The sequence below is a fragment of the Eschscholzia californica genome, unplaced genomic scaffold (genome assembly GCF_041429995.1).
Source record: "Eschscholzia californica isolate CP2 unplaced genomic scaffold, dmEscCali1.0.p SCAF_4, whole genome shotgun sequence".
In the NCBI taxonomy this organism is placed as follows: domain Eukaryota; kingdom Viridiplantae; phylum Streptophyta; class Magnoliopsida; order Ranunculales; family Papaveraceae; genus Eschscholzia; species Eschscholzia californica.
Window position 1 is genome coordinate 51,109,504 of NW_028238461.1, and position 19,027 is coordinate 51,128,530.

The 19,027-nt window shown below is 37.7% G+C and overlaps 4 protein-coding genes across 7 annotated transcripts; 2 read left to right on the top strand and 2 right to left on the bottom strand.

The window, feature by feature from the left end:
• The first annotated feature begins 971 nt into the window (after window positions 1-971).
• On the top strand, window positions 972-1,636 carry LOC147545805 (diphthamide biosynthesis protein 3-like). The gene has a single exon (XM_086673116.1). The coding sequence runs from the start codon at window positions 1,084-1,086 to the stop codon at window positions 1,333-1,335; it is 252 nt and encodes an 83-aa protein (XP_086529242.1). The 5' UTR covers window positions 972-1,083; the 3' UTR covers window positions 1,336-1,636.
• Window positions 1,637-3,990: 2,354 nt separating this feature from the next.
• LOC147545806 (histone-lysine N-methyltransferase, H3 lysine-9 specific SUVH1-like) lies at window positions 3,991-8,112 on the top strand. 3 transcript variants are annotated; one of them, XM_086673120.1, is made up of 3 exons: window positions 4,256-7,157; window positions 7,206-7,461; window positions 7,773-8,112. In XM_086673120.1, exon 1 carries the CDS (start codon window positions 4,679-4,681, stop codon window positions 6,713-6,715), a length of 2,037 nt encoding a protein of 678 aa, XP_086529246.1. In that variant the 5' UTR covers window positions 4,256-4,678; the 3' UTR covers window positions 6,716-7,157; window positions 7,206-7,461; window positions 7,773-8,112. The 3 variants fall into 3 exon arrangements, with proteins under 3 accessions (XP_086529243.1, XP_086529245.1, XP_086529246.1); XM_086673117.1 differs by lacking the exon at window positions 7,206-7,461 and having other exon boundaries at window positions 3,991-6,775; window positions 7,853-8,112; XM_086673119.1 differs by lacking the exon at window positions 7,206-7,461 and having other exon boundaries at window positions 4,119-6,771; window positions 7,853-8,112.
• Window positions 8,113-10,590: 2,478 nt separating this feature from the next.
• On the bottom strand, window positions 10,591-15,225 carry LOC147545807 (putative arabinosyltransferase ARAD1). The gene is made up of 9 exons (XM_086673121.1): window positions 14,238-15,225; window positions 13,943-14,116; window positions 12,780-12,937; window positions 12,528-12,675; window positions 12,223-12,338; window positions 12,001-12,139; window positions 11,428-11,538; window positions 11,143-11,211; window positions 10,591-10,867 (listed from the first exon to the last, which is right to left on the bottom strand). Exons 1-9 carry the CDS (start codon window positions 14,754-14,756, stop codon window positions 10,742-10,744), a joined length of 1,560 nt encoding a protein of 519 aa, XP_086529247.1. The 5' UTR covers window positions 14,757-15,225; the 3' UTR covers window positions 10,591-10,741.
• Window positions 15,226-15,464: 239 nt separating this feature from the next.
• LOC147545808 (co-chaperone protein p23-1-like) lies at window positions 15,465-18,168 on the bottom strand. Of its 2 annotated transcripts, XM_086673122.1 has the most exons (6): window positions 18,011-18,168; window positions 17,706-17,886; window positions 16,690-16,843; window positions 16,567-16,601; window positions 16,060-16,132; window positions 15,499-15,831 (listed from the first exon to the last, which is right to left on the bottom strand). In XM_086673122.1, the coding sequence occupies exons 1-6, from the start codon at window positions 18,013-18,015 to the stop codon at window positions 15,743-15,745; spliced, it is 537 nt and encodes a 178-aa protein (XP_086529248.1). In that variant the 5' UTR covers window positions 18,016-18,168; the 3' UTR covers window positions 15,499-15,742. The 2 variants fall into 2 exon arrangements, with proteins under 2 accessions (XP_086529249.1, XP_086529248.1); XM_086673123.1 differs by lacking the exon at window positions 16,060-16,132 and having other exon boundaries at window positions 15,465-15,831; window positions 18,011-18,161.
• Between the last annotated feature and the right edge of the window lie 859 nt (window positions 18,169-19,027).

Genomic DNA, 19,027 nt, shown 5'->3' on the forward strand with positions numbered 1-19,027 from the left:
GAAAAAATTAACTACAATCTACGTTAGTCGTTACAAGACACCAGGCCCGTGTGGTGGGGGGTGCGGGCAGGGCGCTCGCACTGGGCCCCCCACCACAAAGGGCCCACTTCTTGTAAAGAGATGTTTCTCTTATATATAAGTAAGGATGTTAAGTTAAGCATGATAGGTTTGTTGGATTCATTGGTAAGTAACACGAAGATACATGCGTTTGACGCAGGTTGGAATCTCATTGGCTTCAAGTTTATTTTAGATTTTTATGGGGGTTAGATTTTTATGGGGGGTCTGTAGGCGCCTTGAACAACTGCATTTGGCGCCTTTGTAGAGGCAAAACTTAGCCACTAATTGAACCGTCGAAAAAATCACATGGTGCATTTCTCATTGTTCTTGGACATTTTTTTCTTAACAATTTTGTTATTTTGGGTGCATATCCTTCATATGTTGAAGTGTTTTTATAAAATTTTAAATTGAGAAAACTTCTTAATGATTACTTTCTTTAGAATACATTTGGATTCATCCACACTTTTCTTCTATATCCAATAATAAATTACATTGCATATTGTTCTACTTTTGTTTGTAACTTTTTCTTTTCATCTATATCCAATAATAAATTACATTGTATATTGTTCAACTTTTGTTTGAAGTGTTTTTATAAAATTTTAAATTGAGAAAACTTCTCAACGATTACTTTCTTTAGAAAACATTTGGATTCATCCACACTTTTCATCTATATCCAATAATAAATTACATTGCATATTGTTCAACTTTTGTTTGTAACTTTTTCTTTGTACGAGAGATCTCCGATTCAAATTTTCTAGGGCCCCGGGGCCTCCATATTTTCAGGCACGGCCCTGCAAGACACTCAAGATGTGTCGAATTTGGCGCCTAGAGCAAAAAAAAAAAACAAAGGCCGTGCGCTTACAGACCCACCTATATTCTTTCGGCTTTATAATTACGCGAACCCTAATCGCGCGTATACTCAAATTTCCCTCTTCTCTTCCCCAAACCCTCCCAAATTCGTTCAATACAAAATCTATTCCGAACGAATAATCAAGAGAGAGAGAGAGAAAGAAGGAATCGATCAGAATGTCGTACGACGATGTAGAAATCGAAGACATGGAGTGGAACGAAGAAATACAAGCCTTCACATATCCATGCCCTTGTGGAGATCTGTTTCAAATCACTAAAGAAGAACTTAAAATTGGTGAAGAAATCGCTCGATGCCCTAGTTGTTCTCTTTATATTACAGTCATTTATAATATGGAAGATTTCATCGGAGATTCAAATAAGAAGAATAATATCGAGCCATCAAAACAACGTTCAGTTTCAGTCGCTTGAAAAAGTCAGGTTAGGGTTATTGGATTTCTTGAAGTTCTTGTATCTTGTGATTCTTGATAATTTAGGAGTATTATTTTAATTTAGGGTTTTGAATCAACGGTGCCTTATAATAACTTAAAAGTTTCTGTTTTCTTTTTGTGCGTGAGATTTTAGGTGAGGGTTTTGTATTGTTTGGGGGTATATGAATCAAGTTAGAGATTAGAACATTAAGTTATGATTTTGTTACTTGTGGGCAGAATCCAATTATGTATTTGAAGTTAAAATTTTGATTTTGGATCATAAATTCTATTTTGTTTTAATTTTTGAAGTGTTTCTGCTTGAATGAACATATTCCCATTATTCTGTTAACTCTAATTATGGTTCATGTGGGTTGTGGACTTTCGCGAGTATAGAATGCGTAATGAATTCCGGAAATCTATTATTAGGGTTTGTGTGACTTGATTATTATATTATCATTATTGGTGAAGTAACTCTAGGGATTAAGAAAATTGAGAACTATTTCTTAGCATGAGAAAAAGTACTCAAACAGATACAACTTAGATTTAAAAGGTAGCTTAGCTAGTTAATGGAGCTTACTCAACTGATTGTTTTCATTGAATAAGGATTAGCGAAGTGGTTGAGTAATCATAGCTTGGTCTGATTCTGTCGACAAGTGTTCACTTCGATTATAGTTTGACAGTTTCGTTTTTCATTGAGCCATTTTGATGCTGTTCAACCATCATCCCTTTGCTTCAATAGATCTGTCAAGTGTCAAAAATGTTCTCTATGAAAGATTTTATCGAAATTTCACTTCAAGGTAAAAACCTGTATTTTCAAATTGAATGTCAGTAAACTTATATTAGCATGGGGGCTTATCTGAGGGAATAGCATTCCAACTTTTGGAGAGACACTTTAAGTGAACAAAAGTGGGTTTCTGGTATCATCTTCTGGAGCGAAGAAAATTGGGCAAAACTTGTTTCGTATTTAGATTTCAGCTGTAGACGGGATACTAGGCTAACAACACTGCATCCTTTATAGTTTGTTTGTTTCAATTCTTTTTACAGCATATATGTTTGGTTGGAACTTTGGTGTAATTCGCCTCAACTCCTTGAACCAACCCAAGTGATCCTGGCCTGGATTTTCATCTGAACATTTAAAATCAATATATGCATGTAGAGCGCACGAATTATCGAATCCCAGCTTTCCCGTAACCCCAATATTTTATTATCGGCATCGAGCCCAAGGATGCAATCCAGTCCTTTTTAGACGAGAGGAGGGAAGAGGTTGCCATCAGTGCATGTAGACTCATCTCCTGTATAGAGTAAATCATCTTTGATTCTTCTGTGCTGCCATGAGTTCTGCACAGATGATAGTCTCAACTCTAATAATATAGGACTATGGGGTAGTAGTCTACATTTCTGTTCGATCTCTCGGGAACTTAATTAGGTTAACCCTAGTATTTGAATGATTTGTTTGCTAAATTTTTCAGTTCCTTTTACTGTTCTACTCTTGTTCCTTTGTTTGAGGTTGCTTTTCCCTTGCTTTGTTCTTATTAGCAGAAAGTTTAGTTTTCTTTTGTTTCTCTGTTCGATTTTGAGTGGGTCTCTCTGGAGCCGAGAGATTCGTCAATGTTAAATGCAAACTCTCAGATGTGAAATTCTATGTCAGGAATAGTTTATGAGCTCATTTTTATTTCCTACCAGGCCTTTCCTCTACAGTTTATGGTGTGATAAAATGTTGGCTGTGGGTATTTGCTTTAGAGGTGGTGCTGATAATAGCTAGTAGGGTGCTGCTAAAAGCACCGGTGGGCCGCCTGCTAACAGCAGTTTGGCCCGGTGCGTTTAGCAGCGCCCTAGCTAGTATATATGAGCTTATAATCACCTCTCTGCAGAATTAAGCACTTCTTATGATCTTCCAGCAGTAAGCTCCCCGACCCCTAGTGCTCAAATCTGATAACTCTTCTTGTGCAACGCCAAGTTAACTGCTCAAATCTGAAGATGGTGGATGAGCATGTTTTGGTCTATAGTTTTTATGGACTAAAAAAGACTCTTCTAGTCGCATGAGATGAGACGTGCCTCTTATAAGGAGTTAAACAATCTTTTCTAGTTGCAGCTTTTAGAGTGGCATCGTTTTAAGTGTCAAATGGGACAAGATTAGTAGCAGCCTGGAAGAGGTCATCATCACTTGTTAACTATAGAGTCATCTGGAATGCAGGGGCTGGAATCAGGGGAGGGCCGGGTGACCAGTGGTTGAGTGTCTGTCTAGTTGGGGTGGCCGAGCTTTTGGAATTTTACCTCCATTAAGGATATTGGGTGTATTAGAGCGGGGTTTTTATCGTGTGCTTGCCGATTAAGAAGGATACCTATATGTGCAACTCAGGAGAGGCTTTTTTTGTATATATTGTCGACATGAACACATTAAAGCCGAATCCTAGTGAGACAGTTGAACTTGATGAAATTTAGAGAAACGCGACCAATGCGAGGACATTAATAAGCAAATAGTATCGTGAATTAGGCTCGGACGAGTATTTTAAAATTGGAGTCTGACTCATTTACTTCATCAGTTGGTCTGGTCGTATAAGACTTGAGTAGTTTTTCATAGTGAAGCGTTTTTTAAATGAATCTCAACTCTTAATAATGGTAAGTAACACAAGGGAGATCTCATCAAAAAAAAAAAAAGTAACACAAGGGAGAAACAAAGTCGAGGTGTTGATGGTCTGCGAAATCTTAGTTGTTATGACGTGGTTGTCAAAGCACTGGAGGAGTATATGATCATATCAATTATCACATATGACCACGTGCACCTCATCAATCCAACTTTTTCCTCTCTCTTCCTCTTTCTCTTTCCTTTCCCTTCATAGACAGACAAAAGCATTCCGCATTATTTCTCTTTTTCAATATCTCGAAACAAAATCCAACGGCACTAACCCAATCTCATGCACTGTCTGAACAAAAAATAATAATTCAACGCTACTCTCTCTCTCTCTCTCTCTCTCTCTCTCTCTCTTCAATCAAAAGAGCATCACTTCTTTCTCTCTCTCTCAACTCAGTTTTACTGTTTTAGGGTCAGACGTCTGAGAGAGAGGAACTGATCCAATTACGAACCCTAGATCTTCAGATCTCATTTAAACCTTTAACCCTTTCTTCTTTCTCTCCCTTTTCTTCGATCTATCCTCAATTATACATCTACCCAGTCTCTCTCTCTGACCCTTTTGCTCTCACCCGATCTTCCATGATCTACCATGGTTTGAGCTGATTCTGCATGTTCTGAGTCTCGTTTTGTTTCTCGTTTTAGGGTTTAATTCTGCTTTCTTGAGCTTCTCTCTCTGTATCTGAACCTTCTTTTGGGGCGTTTCTGAACAAAGATGGAGCGAACAGAAATTGGGTCTTCTTCTTCTTCTTCAGGTTCTTATGATAAGTCTAAAGTTCATGATGTTAAAGCTTTAAGATGTTTAGTTCCTTGGTTTCCAGCTCCACCATTAGGTAATCAAACTCCTCCTCCTTTTGTTCAAGCACCTCCTTTTGGTCCTTTTCCTCCTGGCTACTCTTCATTTTACCCTTTCTTCAATCCATCTGAACCTCAAAAACCAATTCAAACTGATTACCCACAAAACCCTAATAATGGAACAACAACAACAACACTACCTTCATCTCAAACTACACCACCACCACCAGTTCAGTTTGATGGAGAAAATGGAGATGGGTGGATCAATAATAAGAAGACAAGAGCTGATTACACTGATACTATAGATATAGAAGAAGATTGGGAGACTCCCAAATCATCAAAATCTCGAAAGAAGGTAAAACCCAATTCAGATTTCAAGTTTTTAGTACCAGATGAGGGTGATCAAGAGTCTGTTACTGATTTACGGATTAAATTCGACGCACTTCGAAGAAGATTTGCTCAACTTGAAGATACTAAAGAAGTATCAGTAGGGATAAAGAGAGCTGATTTAAAGGCAGGAACTTTGATGTTTAATAATGAGCTTAGGATAAATACAAAGAAAAGGATAGGAATTGTTCCTGGTGTTGAGATTGGTGATGTCTTCTTTTTCAGAATTGAAATGTGTTTGGTTGGATTACATGCCCCTGTTATGGCTGGGATTGATTATATGACTTTGAAATTTGGTCAAGTAGAAGAATCTGTAGCTGTAAGCATTGTTTCATCTGGAGGATATGAAGATAATGATGAACATGGGGATGTATTGATTTACAGTGGTCAAGGTGGTGCTCCCAACAAGAAAGAAGGGAAGAAAGCTTCTGATCAAAAGCTCGAACGAGGTAATTTAGCTCTTGAGAATAGCTTGCGTAGAGGTAACGAAGTAAGAGTTATTCGAGGTGTAAAAGATGCTGGAAATGCTTCTAGTAGGGTTTATTTCTATGATGGTCTTTATAGAATTCATGAATCTTGGATGGAGAAAGGAAAGGCGGGTTGTAATGTTTTCAAGTATAAATTGATGAGAATATCAGGGCAGCCTGAGGCATTTGTTACTTGGAAATCGATACAGCTCTGGAAGGATAATACTATCCCTCGGCCGGGGATAATTTTGCAGGACTTAAGTTCAGGGGTAGAAAAGCTACCAGTTTGTCTAGTTAATGACGTCGATAACGATAAGGGTCCTGCTCATTTTACGTATTGCCCTGGTATTAAGTACTCAAAACCAGTAAACTCGATGACTCCTTCCATTGGTTGTAGTTGTCGTAGTTCGTGTGCCCCTGGTGATCCTAATTGTTCTTGTGTTCGAAAAAATAATGGTGATCTTCCATACATTTCCAATGGAGTTCTTGTGATCAGGAGACCTTTCATTCATGAATGTGGTCCTTCTTGCATGTGTTATCCTAATTGCAAGAACCAAGTTTCCCAAAATGGTCTGAAAGTTCGGTTGGAAGTGTTCAAAACAAAGGATAAAGGTTGGGGTTTGCGATCTTGGGATCCAATTCGAGCTGGTATGTTTATCTGTGAATATGCAGGTCAAGTTATAGAAAAGAATACGTTAGGAGAGATTGAAGGTGAAGACGAGTATACCTTCAATGCTGCCCGCTCCTTTAACAAATCGTTTAAATGGAATTACATTCCCGAGTTACTAGGAGAAGATAGACTTAGTGATCCGGATGAGGTATCTGAATCCCCGCTGTCTTTGGTTATAAGTGCAAAGAACTTTGGTAATGTAGCTCGATTCATGAACCATAGTTGCTCCCCAAATGTATTTTGGCAACCTGTTTTGTATGATCATAACGATGAATCCTCCGCTCATATTGTGTTTTATGCAATCAAACACATTCCCCCTTTGACAGAATTGACATTTGATTATGGGCCTAGCCAGAGTGGAAGCAGTGGTACGCGTGGAACGCGAAAGAAGTGCTTATGTAAATCATCGAAGTGCAGAGGATTTTTCGTTTAGTAGTTTAGAAAGAGAAAGTTTGACAATGGTGGGACTTCTAGCGTCTGCACCATGCTGTGAGTATGTGAACTTCATAATCTTGATTTCCTTGCTTTAGCTAGCTGCAGTGTTTCATTTACATCTTGTAAATGTGTGGTTTAGGACAATTAGGAAAGCTGTTTGGGTGCTTGAAACTATTCTCGATTGTTCACTTATGCCCTAACCTGTGTCTGCAAGATTGTCCGCTGTCGTTGTTACTTAGGCATCAATTGAATAATCAAGCATTAGAATAGTTGCGCTGTTTACTGTTCCTCAATTCAGTTATTCCCTCACTTATCACTTACAAGAGACACATTTTAACTGTATATTGAACTTGTGTTGGACAAAGTTTAGTAACTAACTTATGGACGGGAACTTGGGATTCAGGATTATTTTATTTAGATGTAAGTTATATTTGCCTAGAGTCCTCATCCTAGCCATATCCATCAGCAGTTCAGCACTATTGTGATAGTCCCACATCACTTGGGAGAGCCTGTAGATCATGGGCTGTAGGGCTCGTGGAACTTCTATTAGGAACAAAACCCCGCCCATCAAATGTGGGAACAATATCGATAAAAAAGGTTTAGGGTGTTGTATATTAAACTTGTATCAGCATTCTTAATATGTGGTATGTGTTGCTCCCGAATAATGTCTATTGTCTATTCCTTTTCTTGTAACGTAAACGTCTTGTTCTCAATATAATTATATGAAAAATATAAACCCTGAGAGTAGACAAAATATCTCTAGTACATTGGCATATTGACAGCATATATTTTCCATCTCATTTAAGATACTTTTGTGTGTTAATCATTTCGATCCATCGCACTCTCGAGTTTTCAACATCCATAACCTTCGACCGAGCATATGCTTACTTACTCCTACTGTCCTACAGACAGTCCTAGTTCTCAGTGCTGTCATTTTTGCCCATGTTGTATCGATAGTACAAACTATACGAAACCAAACTGTTACAGATAGTGGATCACTTAACACTTCCACAAGCCTCATTTATTTAACATTGTGGAATTACCTTGTTAGTTAGTTCAGTTAAACTGTAAACTAATAAAGACAACATTTTATATGAATATTCATTGTGTTTTTCCATTTTTGTTATTTCTTCAGGTGTTTTATGGTGGCGGATGGAATAGAGTTGGTAGTCCGACTTGCCTAGCTAGGAACTAGGAAGAGCAGCTTAATGTTATAATGTTGTTATAAAGGATGCAGCAGCTAACGACTTCAGTTCTTATTTATGATGTTTGTCTCTCTGTTGCATTCAATGAAAATCTGTTGTATCGCTCTCTGTTTCTTTTCAGTTCAGTCGAAAAATTAAGGTGTTTCACTCTCTAAGTAATAATTTATCCATCCCTAACAAATTTCTCCAACTTTTATGCCTATCAACTGAAGGGAAATTTTATGTAGTCCAAAATTTTGTCTTGGAAATACATCGAAACTTTTAGCGTGTTGGCCAAGTGATGATGAATTTGTACAAATGGTAACTAATAGAGGAAGTGTTGTTTTACTTGCACATTAATCTTTTTTAATGTATCAATCCTCTTCCTAGACCCTTACTCAAAGCATATCTTGTAAGAGCAAGTCCAATCCCAGTCTGTCTTAGGCCGAAAAAGCCACTTTTTCACCTAAAATTATTGGCCTCAGCTCAGCCTCTAAAATTCAGCTCCAACCCCAGTCTCTCTTGAGGCCGAAAATTTGAATTTGGAATTTCCCAATTCACTAATAAAATTCAATTAAAAAAACATCGATTACAACTAATAATTGATTAAAAATTTAAAACTACTTAAATACGACTAAACAACACTAGAAAAATTAATTAAAAATAACTAGAAGGGGTTTCTTGGGTCTCGTGGTGCACCGTTGAACCAAGCCTCTCGCGCCGCTAAAAGCATTTGTTGAGCATGTTCGTCGAGAGACCTAATATCAATCTTCATTAAGTCCATCGCATATTGTCGGTTCGCCACCTCCGTTTGCACCCGTAAAAAATCTTGTTGCACCTTTAGGGTCTCTTGTTGAACCCGTACTGCTTCACTCAAAGTTACTGATCTTTGTTGGGAATCTTCGTCTCTTTTTTCCCAATATCCCTCACTGAGAGTTTTTGAAGCGGTAGAATGTGTGGATGGTTCGCCAACTCTTGCATTTGCTTTGGCTTGTTTACGGCCAATTGGTCTTTCTTCCGATGGATTGGTATTAGAATCTCTTTTACCGGATGTTGACTCTCCTGGCATGTCTGCCATCCACTTGTTGTGTGTCATCAAAATTTTGTAAACATGTAGGAACCTAAACCCTTTACCTTGATGATTTTTTTTATACGTTTCGATAGCTCTTTGTAACTAAAATAAACAAAATATATATATAAGTATATATTATGAATGAAGTGAAAAGATAGAAAAAAGAAATTAAAAAGTTAGAAACAATTACCCGGTCATAATCGTTTTCTCCGCTTTTTGGAACTTTATTTATTATCCTCAAAGTCGATATAAAACTTTGACATTCCGAGCTTATCTCACTGAAACGAGATTTACAACTTCTAAGTGTGCGTTGAAACTTTGCACTCGCATTATATTCATCCGATATTTTTTGCCAAAATACTTTATATTTTTGGCTATTTCCGACAACCGCATCAAATGTTATTTTCAAATAACAATTAGTAAGTAAAATATCTTCATCCGGCTTATACGGTTCCCATTTAGTTATCTTTGTCGAAGACGTCCCTCCTTGCACACAAGAATCCTCACATACTTCATAATCATCGACTCCTAATTGAGCCGACGGGTAAGTAGAATTAGGGGACAACATTTCCATATAACTTTGGTTATCGAATTCGTTGATGTCTAATGGATCCATGGGTGAACAAATGAAAAGATCAAAAAAAAAATTGATAGAAAGAGAGATGGAAATGGAGAGGAAGTTGCAAGAGATGGAGAGAAAGAAAGTGATGAAGAGGGTGAGAGATGAAAATGGATCCAACCCCTATTTATAGGGGTTGGATCCATTTCTAGCCGTTGGAGCAAATCCAACGGCTAGGGGGGCATCCCCAAGTGACCGTTGGGGCCCCAACGGTCACTTGGGGCCTCCATTCAGTCGCCCCTAATGTTAGGGGCGACTGAATGAAAGACCCCAGCCTCCGCTCCAAGCGGCTGGGCTTGGAGCGGGGGGCTGAGGCCATAAATTTGAATTTATGGCCTCAGCCCGGCTGGGGTTGGACATGCTCTAAATCATTGAGAAAAGGCAAGAAGCAAGTTGATGGTGAAATAAGAAATCACATTAGCCCTGAAAGAGACTAAGTATGATTACTAAGAGAAGGAACATTGCCCTTGGGACCAGGAATCCATTGGCTCTGGTTGTAATTCATGAAACATTTGAACACAGAATAGAGGAAGAGTTATGGTCTCCTCTGGGCTCTGGCTACACAATATTAATCTTAATCTGAACTTATGACCAGCATGACCGGATACTCCCGTTCCACTTGTGTTCTGTTTACTCTTGGTTCATGGTCCGGCACCTCTAAATCAGTGTATACTTTTCTTTCTTTTTTTTTATTAACTCTAGATTTTCATGAAAGTTTATAAACTCGGCTAGTTGTGTAGTTTAACAACATAATTTTTTTTTATAAGTTTTATGGAGATTGGATGTCTAACTATTTGTCTACTGCAAGCAGAAATGACACACCAAAGAAGTATACTCCTAGCGTACCCAATACTCGCATGATACCGAAATGCTCCGATATTCGTATCGTAGTGAACCGCGTACCGGTGTCTGTATCACGTACCGTAGCAATTCGCCTACCAGGCAACGTGGCTTATGAGTTACGACAATGGAAGATCTACTAGAAATATGGCAATTCATTTGGAAAAACATCAATGCCACACATATCTTAATGATATTTTCAGATCTTAATGATATTTCAACAAAATCCACCATAAATAAGCATGGCAAAGTGAACTGAAGTAATACATCAAAAAGTATTGACCTGTTGACAAATCAAATGTTTAACAATCAGAATAAAGGAGTTGAAGTATTTGTAGCTCGCCTACATTCACATGTGCAGAGACTTCTTGATTCTTTCACTACGCGTTGTGCCCGCCGTATGTGCATCTTGATGTTTGATACTTTACCAGCAATCTGCGGCAAACCAAGATGCCAGTTTAAGCAGCAATTAGATATATAAAGAAACAAAAGTCCAAAGTCAAAAACTTCTTATGGTGATCGATCGCCACAAGTTTTCACTCTTTGGTCCTAGAATCTAGGGTTATAGGAATGGTCACTGACCACAGGAGAACGTAGAGGCAGGCAGTACATAACCTGTGGCGTCATCCAAGGAAGAACTGACAATGTAAAGAAGTTCATGGAAAATGGAATTATTATTGGAATCCAATGAAAAGAAGAAAATCACAAACCATTCTCCATGTTAAATCCTCTGGACCCAACGGTTGAGCTGGATGAGAATATAGGAAATGCTTCATGTGCTGTAAATTTATATGTGCGTGCAACTTGTCAGTATGGAGATAAAAATTATCTCTAAAGAGATCGTGATTCTAAGAAAGTATAATTTGAAAAGCGATATCTTTATCCCCATTTTTTATTAGGCTTTCCGAACTCTGAATTGTTTTAACCTATTCATACTGGTTCGAATAGTGTGATGGAACAGGAGCAATTGAAAGAACTTCACAAAAACAACAAACCTTGGCAAGATTAGTACGCATTTCCCTGATTTTGCTAGAACTAATACTTTTGAGGTATTTTACGAGCCAACCTGGTTGAATAGCGTCGCTCGAGGAAACAAATAAAGCTATCTGCAACAACAGAAAATGATGCTCAGAATCTGCAAACAGATATTGACAAAGATTAAGAAAGACAAACTTCATGATCATATTTCTTGTTCACAGTTATAACTTAAAAGAAAGACTACAACTTGTTCTAAGAACTAGAAGAAATCAAAAGGCTTGGACACTGTTACAGAAGAATTAATCTAAATTTCTTTGCCTAATAATACAGAAACAGGAAAGAATATACTGTTTTAATTTCGAATAGAAGAAAACAGTTGTATAAACAGAAAAGTTTCGGTGACTAGAAGCATATTATATGAGCTCCTAGAAGCATATTATATGAGCACTCTACGCGAACATTAGGTTGAAAATATAGGAGTTTTCACTCTTCATTAAATAGGAAACGACTGTAACTGCAGTTTGCTGTATTTGGCTATCCCTTTAAGGGGTTGCATGATACAAAGAGATATAGGATTTATCAATATCTACCTTTCTGTAATCAAGTATTCCTTCGAAAGGAAGCTCCAGCTCATCACTAACCACAAGGGGGATACACCCGCTGACAATAGCATCAAACAATCTTGCGGAAGATGGAGTGTCTCCAGCTGGGCTCAGGCAAAATATAGATCTGGAATCCAACAAAAATTTCATCTTTTCACTCCAAGCGGAAGTTCAGAAAGAGAATTAAGATGCTAAGTAACTCTTTTATACCTACGCATGCCATCCTGAGCTGCTATTTTCCCTGACTCTCCAGACGTTCCTTCCGTTATGACGACGCCTTCAGTGCCACTCAATTCTGCCACTAGTTTGGCTCGAATTTTTCCTCCCTAGCATTAAACATCTTATTACTAGAGAAACTTAGTTATTAATTTGGACAACAGGTAGATGGATAAAGTGGAGAAGGGATATGCAAAGAAATGTTACTCAAGGACTAGAAATATATGAAGAGAGAACTATCAACAATTCGTTTTCCTGAGTGGTACTATAATGAAGTACTTCCAAGAAGGTGTTCTTACTGCATTTCTTTTGAGCCTCCCGCGGAAAAATAGCAATATCTCTCTCTTACTTTCAGTTTCTGACAAACACTTGGCATCACATACGTCAACATTAGGGACATAAGGAAGAATGAGGTCCTTTTCCAGCCAAACCTGTCCGGGCTTGTACCTACAAAATGATAAATCAGCAATGGCAGAGTTGGAGCTTATCCACTTTTCCTCTTTGAAGATCATAAATTAATTTATGAGTAATATTGAAATAAGACTGTCTACCAATTCCCTGTTGAGTCCATGTCTGGGAGGATCCAGATTGCCTTCTTCATAAATTTGCGGACAGATTTGAAAGACCAGGGATGATGAACCGGAAGTATATGGTCTCTTCCTTCAGATCTCTTCCAGGCAGGCTGATCCGTCACCCACTTCAAGGCATCCTACATCAACACATAAGTGACATGAGGTCTTTTAAGTAAGGATACAATTGTCAAAGGAAACAAACAAGCATATGATTATCAAGCACCATCATCAAAAGAACAGAATATACAAGGAGTTAAGCTTGAGAAAAATAAACAGGATCACTTGCTCATCTTTGATTAGATATAGTAAAATACTGGAGTCCAGTTTCACCTAATGATGATTCTAATTATTTCAAAAAAAAAATTATAGATTCTAATAGGTACAGAAGTAAGGAATTTTCCACACAATCAGAATATTCATCTCCCAGGAACTAAGCTATATTCAAGTCTGGGTTTGTTCAAATCACAACTGTGAATTGTGTCATATTTTTTGTCGGTATGAACAAATGCTACTCAGGTGATATTCATCAGTTTCAAATAAGATCCGAAAGAAATATCATGTTTGCAGAAAAGCAATAAATTCCAAAAAGCTACAGAACAAACTTTTGAAACAAATTTGGAATTACAACTACATAGTCGATAAATAGATATGACAGTATATCCCTGATAAGCATAGAGTTTAATGGGTAGCAGTGTGATATGATAGATGCCATGAAATACATGATACTGACATATCCTACTATATCATTGATATATATTGGCTAATGTCCAACATCAACTCTTACTTTAAACCATATGGGGAGGAACATATTGTTTTTTATTTTCGTTCTTACTTCTTAGAGTGAAAAGTTGTTAAAACTCGACTTGTTTCCTAAAAGCACCAATTTTCTCTCGTTCTCTAGCCGTTGCCTACACTTTTTGTATGTAGACCTTGTACAACTATATATAATTGATCATGTGTTTATACGTATCACTATATTCCGATATTATTTCGGACATATCGATGAAGCAATTTTACCCATAAGGTATGATATCTGATATCAATGACATAGGATTACGCAAATGACTAAGAGGAAACCATCTAAGGCATGTCATTTCAATCAAATCACAGCTGAAACAAAAACCTTGAAAATGCGCCCACACCCTATAAAGAGCTTTGCATTGTTGTTTCTCCAGCAAGAAGTAGCTAATGGTTGTGAAGAATGGGATATAGAATAGATCCGCTTCTTCCTGTCGATGAACTCGAACAACATTCTTCAGCATCCTCTCTGATTCTGGAGCAATCAAATCTGCCCATAACCAATAATCTATAGAATGCTGCATAATATATATATCCAACACAAGTCAGTAAATTCTCTCACTCTATCTCTCTCTCTAAAAACGAATAAACTTCAAGTAAAACCTAAGATTGAAGAACTAAATTGAAAAAGTTACGTACTTGTTCAATCAATCGATGAACAGGACTTCCATTAGAAGTCAGATTAGAGGTCTCCTTATAAGTATTTCTAAAAAGCCAAAGCAGATCATACGTAAATTTTGCAGGCATTTCGTAAACATAAACCCTAAGAACTTTCGAAATTGATGATGCTGGATCGAACCGATCCAGCTCGTGAATTCTGTCCATTTCTTTCTTCCAGATCAAATCATCCAAGTTTCTTACAGATTCTTCGTCAGCAACAATGGAGTCATCAGGGAGATTCTTATGTTTTGTAATTTGAGATCTAGAAGTGAGGAAATTCTCGAGAGAAGTAACGAATGAGTATTCAGGCTTAATATTAGGGGTTTGAAAGAGAGGAAGAGAAGAAGAGTGAGAAGTATTTCTTGTTTCAGAAGAAGTGACGAAGAAGAAGAAGAAGAAGATGAAGGCAACGGCGATGAGAGAGACGAATGCGAAGAATGCTGATGAAGGAGATAATGAGAGAGAATAAGATCTATCCCTCGGACTTCTAGTCGCCATTGATGAATGTCAGAATTACCAGCCAGTTTCAAACTAATAAGAATGTGGGGGTCATTTCCTTCCTTTCTGGATTGTATGTACAGACGGACTAGTTATCTGTAGCGCTAGCGCCCCAGCCTTGACGATGTTATCCTGCTTTTGACACCAGACCTAAGACCACAAATAAGTACAGGCGAGTCTTTGAGAAGCTCCACAAGTTCACACGAAAAGTTCTGACACCCAGTACGTTTGGGCACTCACTTGGGCCAAATTTGATATGGTCTCTCAAGCGATGTAAGATTATACATCCCTCTACACTCAGGCAAAAACAATCTTCGCTCAGATGTAATGTTCCAAGTCTTTAAAAATGTTGAGGTTACAACCATTGATGAACCCAATGTGTACATGGTTTTATTAGTGGCGAAGACTGATGAACCACCCAAAAGTCTTGATACTTCGTAAATAACACAAACGAGAACTCATGATTTGAAACTTGAGAGGCATACAAGAGTAGGCTTCACTCCAGATCAAATATCTATTTACCTATCTCATTTGAAAACATTCACCTATCTCATTTGAAAATCTAGGGTTGTTTTTTCCTGCTATGTTGCGGTATGCAAAGAATTAAATTTCGGTTTGAAATTTTTGGTAGGTAGCAAATGGAGTAAAATAAAAATAAATTCCATCATTATAACCAAAATATTTCGAAACTTAATTCCTGACGGTATATAAAGAGAACAGAAGTTTATATTGAAGATGCAAGTGAACATCAAAACAAAATAATCCAAATTTATGTACCAACTCTTGCAGATAGGTTTCAACAAAAAAAAAAGTCTTGCAGATAGATAATCATATACTAAAACATTCAAACAGATTAAAACATAACACACACTCAAGATATTACTTCTCTGCCCTTCAGCTAACAAGAGTTGATAATTTTCAGTCTAGAACACATCCTCTTCTTCCTCCTAATGCTCTGCTAATTTCATCCTCCTTTGGAAAGGCAGTCAAGTTTTAACTTGCTCAGAATTAGCTGCAGCATGTTCTTCCCTTTCCTTCTTGGTTTTTTCCTCTTCTTCTGTTTCTTCAATCTCTCCTGCATTTTCACAAACATTTATTAATTCACATCACAAAAACGCTCATTCATTCATTCACGAGAATACCACATTATAACAATAGATTTCACATGATAAAGCTTTTGCACCATGACTTGAGCAAGAAAAAGTGAATTCTTTCTTAAGGTTTGAGAGATTGAAATATGCATGTGACGAGAAACACGACGGGAGAAATGAAGAATACGGTAAGTTGCAAATAGTCCTCCTACCTTCTTCCTCTTCTTCATCATCTTCTCCATTCGGTTCATCCATACCAAAATCATCTCCACCCAAATTCAAATTCTGCAGGATATCGTCAGCCAACAAATCGGGTGTTCATATTCTATTTTTCGCATTTTCAACTAAACATATCTAGAGATATACATAATATTCCGACACAATGGCGGTTCTTTCGACACCACTTGAGTTTTTATAACCAATTAAAGACCGTTCGTTGCATATATTGTTAGGAATGTAAAGCTACTTTGTTTGAAGCTTTAGGTGGCATCATGTTCATCTTCATGTTATTCGATATTCGACTTTAGTTGCAATTGAGTGTCTAAGACTCACAACCTTTCTAACATATATGGCAATCAAGATATACTTGGGATAAGTCAACAAGCAATTAGACTAGTAAGATCGCAAACTGCAAGTTTCATTTCATACAAAGGAATGTCCAGCATATCATATTGATAAATCTATAGAAGTCGTGTATGATTATTGGTAGGGATACTTACCGGAAAGTTCATGTCATCCAAGTCCACACCAGACTCTGCCACAAGAGAATTACAAAGAACTATTAGCAAAACTATAAAATAAACGAATGAAAATACTAACATTTTTAACTTCGGCTCACTTACCATTCTCATCTTCTTCATCAACCCATTTATCCCAATCTACTTTGAGAAACACAGGAGGTTTCCCCTCCTGCTTAAGTAACCTCTTCCACCATTTATTTTCAGCTTTACTTATTACATACACAATGCTCCTTACACCAACACTAACCTTGCTTTCCTGCAAATTCGATCTCTTAAACATAAATCTACACAATGGAACTACTTTAAAAATTGGCAAGTACAGAATTCATAAATCTACACAAAGGAGCTACTTTAAAAAAAATGGCAAGTACAAAATTGGCCAAAACTCCCTGGGCCAATTATTCTGTTGAGAATGATCCATCTATTCTTTTTCGACTTCAACACTCCGCACAAATTGTTGGGTGGTCTTGTGCCTCTCACGCCCCAAAGCTAGCTTAAGATGTAAGATTTCTCCCACAATTATAAACTCAGTCCCTCCCCTCTCGCAACCAATGTGGGATTATCCCAACAATCTCCCCCTGGTAGATTGGTTCTTAACTTCAAGGATGCGGCTAAAGGCCCATGATGGAAATTTTGCAAGCCCCGGATTAAGCACATATTGTGAGAGGTCCCATGTGTAATACGGGGGCCTACAAAATTTTTGCCGAGGGCCTTTAACCCCTTCGTAAGTTCAATAGTTATTACTCCCTTCCCTTCCCCAACTAATGTGGGATAATCCCAATAATCTCCCTGACAGACTGGTTCTTAACTTCAATAGTTATTAGGCCGAGACTTCTAATTCCGGGACTCTAATACCATTGTTGGATGGTATGAAGCCTCTCTTGTAGAAGTACTTATAAACTCACTCATGCCACTGACAACTGAGATTATTATCTCTTCATAAATTTGCAAAAAAAAAAAAGAACCAAACCGGAAAAAGTGAGTTTCCGGCCCAATTTTATACGAGTACTTGCCCTCAAGTTGGGCTATCTTAAGCTAATTCAGGAGGTGTCACACTACCATCCCTTCCCCAACTAATGTGGGACTAAACACCAATATATAGAGGTTATAACTTATACCTGGACATTGATTTGATCATAGAGCTCAAAATCAACTTGATATGATAAACCGTCTTTGGTGGCAGAGAAGATGAATCTCCCATCTGGGTCAAGTTTGAGATTAACATCCTTGGCATCAGGGAGATCAACAGTTAGAAAAACCTTGTCAGACCTCTGGGCCCACTTCACAGTTGGATGTCGACTGTTACAATAAGTGTGTGTAATTTTGGTTATAAGAGGAGAAACCATCAAATTGAAATTAAAATTACTCTAATCTAAAGATTCCTAGAGAGTAGAGAGAGTAGAGAGAATAACTTGATGCTCACCTCATTTTGTGAAGAAACAGATACAGATAGAATTGTAGAGAGAGAGAAAGTAATGGAAATTATTAAGTATGAAGTGAAAAACAAAATGTTGGGGAAAGATATAAGAAGAAGAAGGAGAGAGGGGTGTTTATGAGAAGCATGATTAGGGAGAGTCAGAGAAGGAGCTTGAATCTTCTAGAACAACCAAAACATAACTAACAAGGGTAATTTTGTCAAGAATGTTGGGTTAGGAAAATGGCAAGGGACACCCTTTTTGGGTTATTTTCCTAATAGCCCCCAATTTTGTGACCCGTTTCCTGTCTAGCTCCTACTTTATCGATAATATCCAGATGACCCCCTTATTTTTTCAGATTTTGTTATAACACCGTTAACTAGTCATCACCTCTCTCTCATCCAACTCATCGCCTCTCTCTGTCACCTCATCTTCTCGCCACCTCATCGTCTTCGCCGGCAAAGGTCGCCGGCTGACCCATTTTCCGCTCGGCAACCTTCAAACATTAAAAAGAAATTCTTCTCTCTCACAAAAAAAAAACTTTTCTTATCCTTTCTCTAGATCTGTGATCTAGAGAGAGATGTGATGACTAGTTAACGGTGTTATAACGAAAACTGAAAAAGTAGGTCATCTGAATATTTTTGATAAAGTAGGGGGCTAGAGAGGAAACCAGTCACAAAGTTGGGAGCTATTAGGGAAATAACTCTTTTTTTTTTGTCCCGGTGAAACAATGGTAAAAGGACCCTAGTGCACTCCCTAAGACACCTTCCTGTTTTTTTTTTTTTAAAGTCTATAAACATCGTATTACTTATAAATCAAAGTTTACAGAATGAGAAAAAGGGCTACAACATCAGAGTTCAAGAGAAGAAAATAAAACTCTAAGCACACACTCCAACTTGTAACTTTCACGGCTGTAACAAAAACCGCTACATCAATCTTCTCGGAACTAGGTCTCCCGGACAAACCGAGACCATTTCCACCATCGCTCGAAAGAAAAAGACTTGTCAAAAGGCGAACAACTGCCA

Coding starts and splice junctions, on each gene's coding strand:
- LOC147545805 (XM_086673116.1), top strand. CDS start 1,084: ATGTCGTACGACGATGTAGAAATCGAAGACATGGAGTGGAACGAAGAA.
- LOC147545808 (XM_086673122.1), bottom strand. Junction 16,844..17,705: donor ATGATCAAATCAATGTCCAG/GTATAAGTTATA, acceptor TCGAATTTGCAG/GAAAGCAAGGTTAGTGTTGG. Junction 16,602..16,689: donor TGATGAAGAAGATGAGAATG/GTAAGTGAGCCG, acceptor CTCTTGTGGCAG/AGTCTGGTGTGGACTTGGAT.
- LOC147545806 (XM_086673117.1), top strand. CDS start 4,679: ATGGAGCGAACAGAAATTGGGTCTTCTTCTTCTTCTTCAGGTTCTTAT.
- LOC147545807 (XM_086673121.1), bottom strand. CDS start 14,756: ATGGCGACTAGAAGTCCGAGGGATAGATCTTATTCTCTCTCATTATCT. Junction 12,938..13,942: donor AATGCAAAGCTCTTTATAGG/GTGTGGGCGCAT, acceptor GTGTTGATGTAG/GATGCCTTGAAGTGGGTGAC. Junction 12,339..12,527: donor GGAGGCTCAAAAGAAATGCA/GTAAGAACACCT, acceptor GTTTAATGCTAG/GGAGGAAAAATTCGAGCCAA.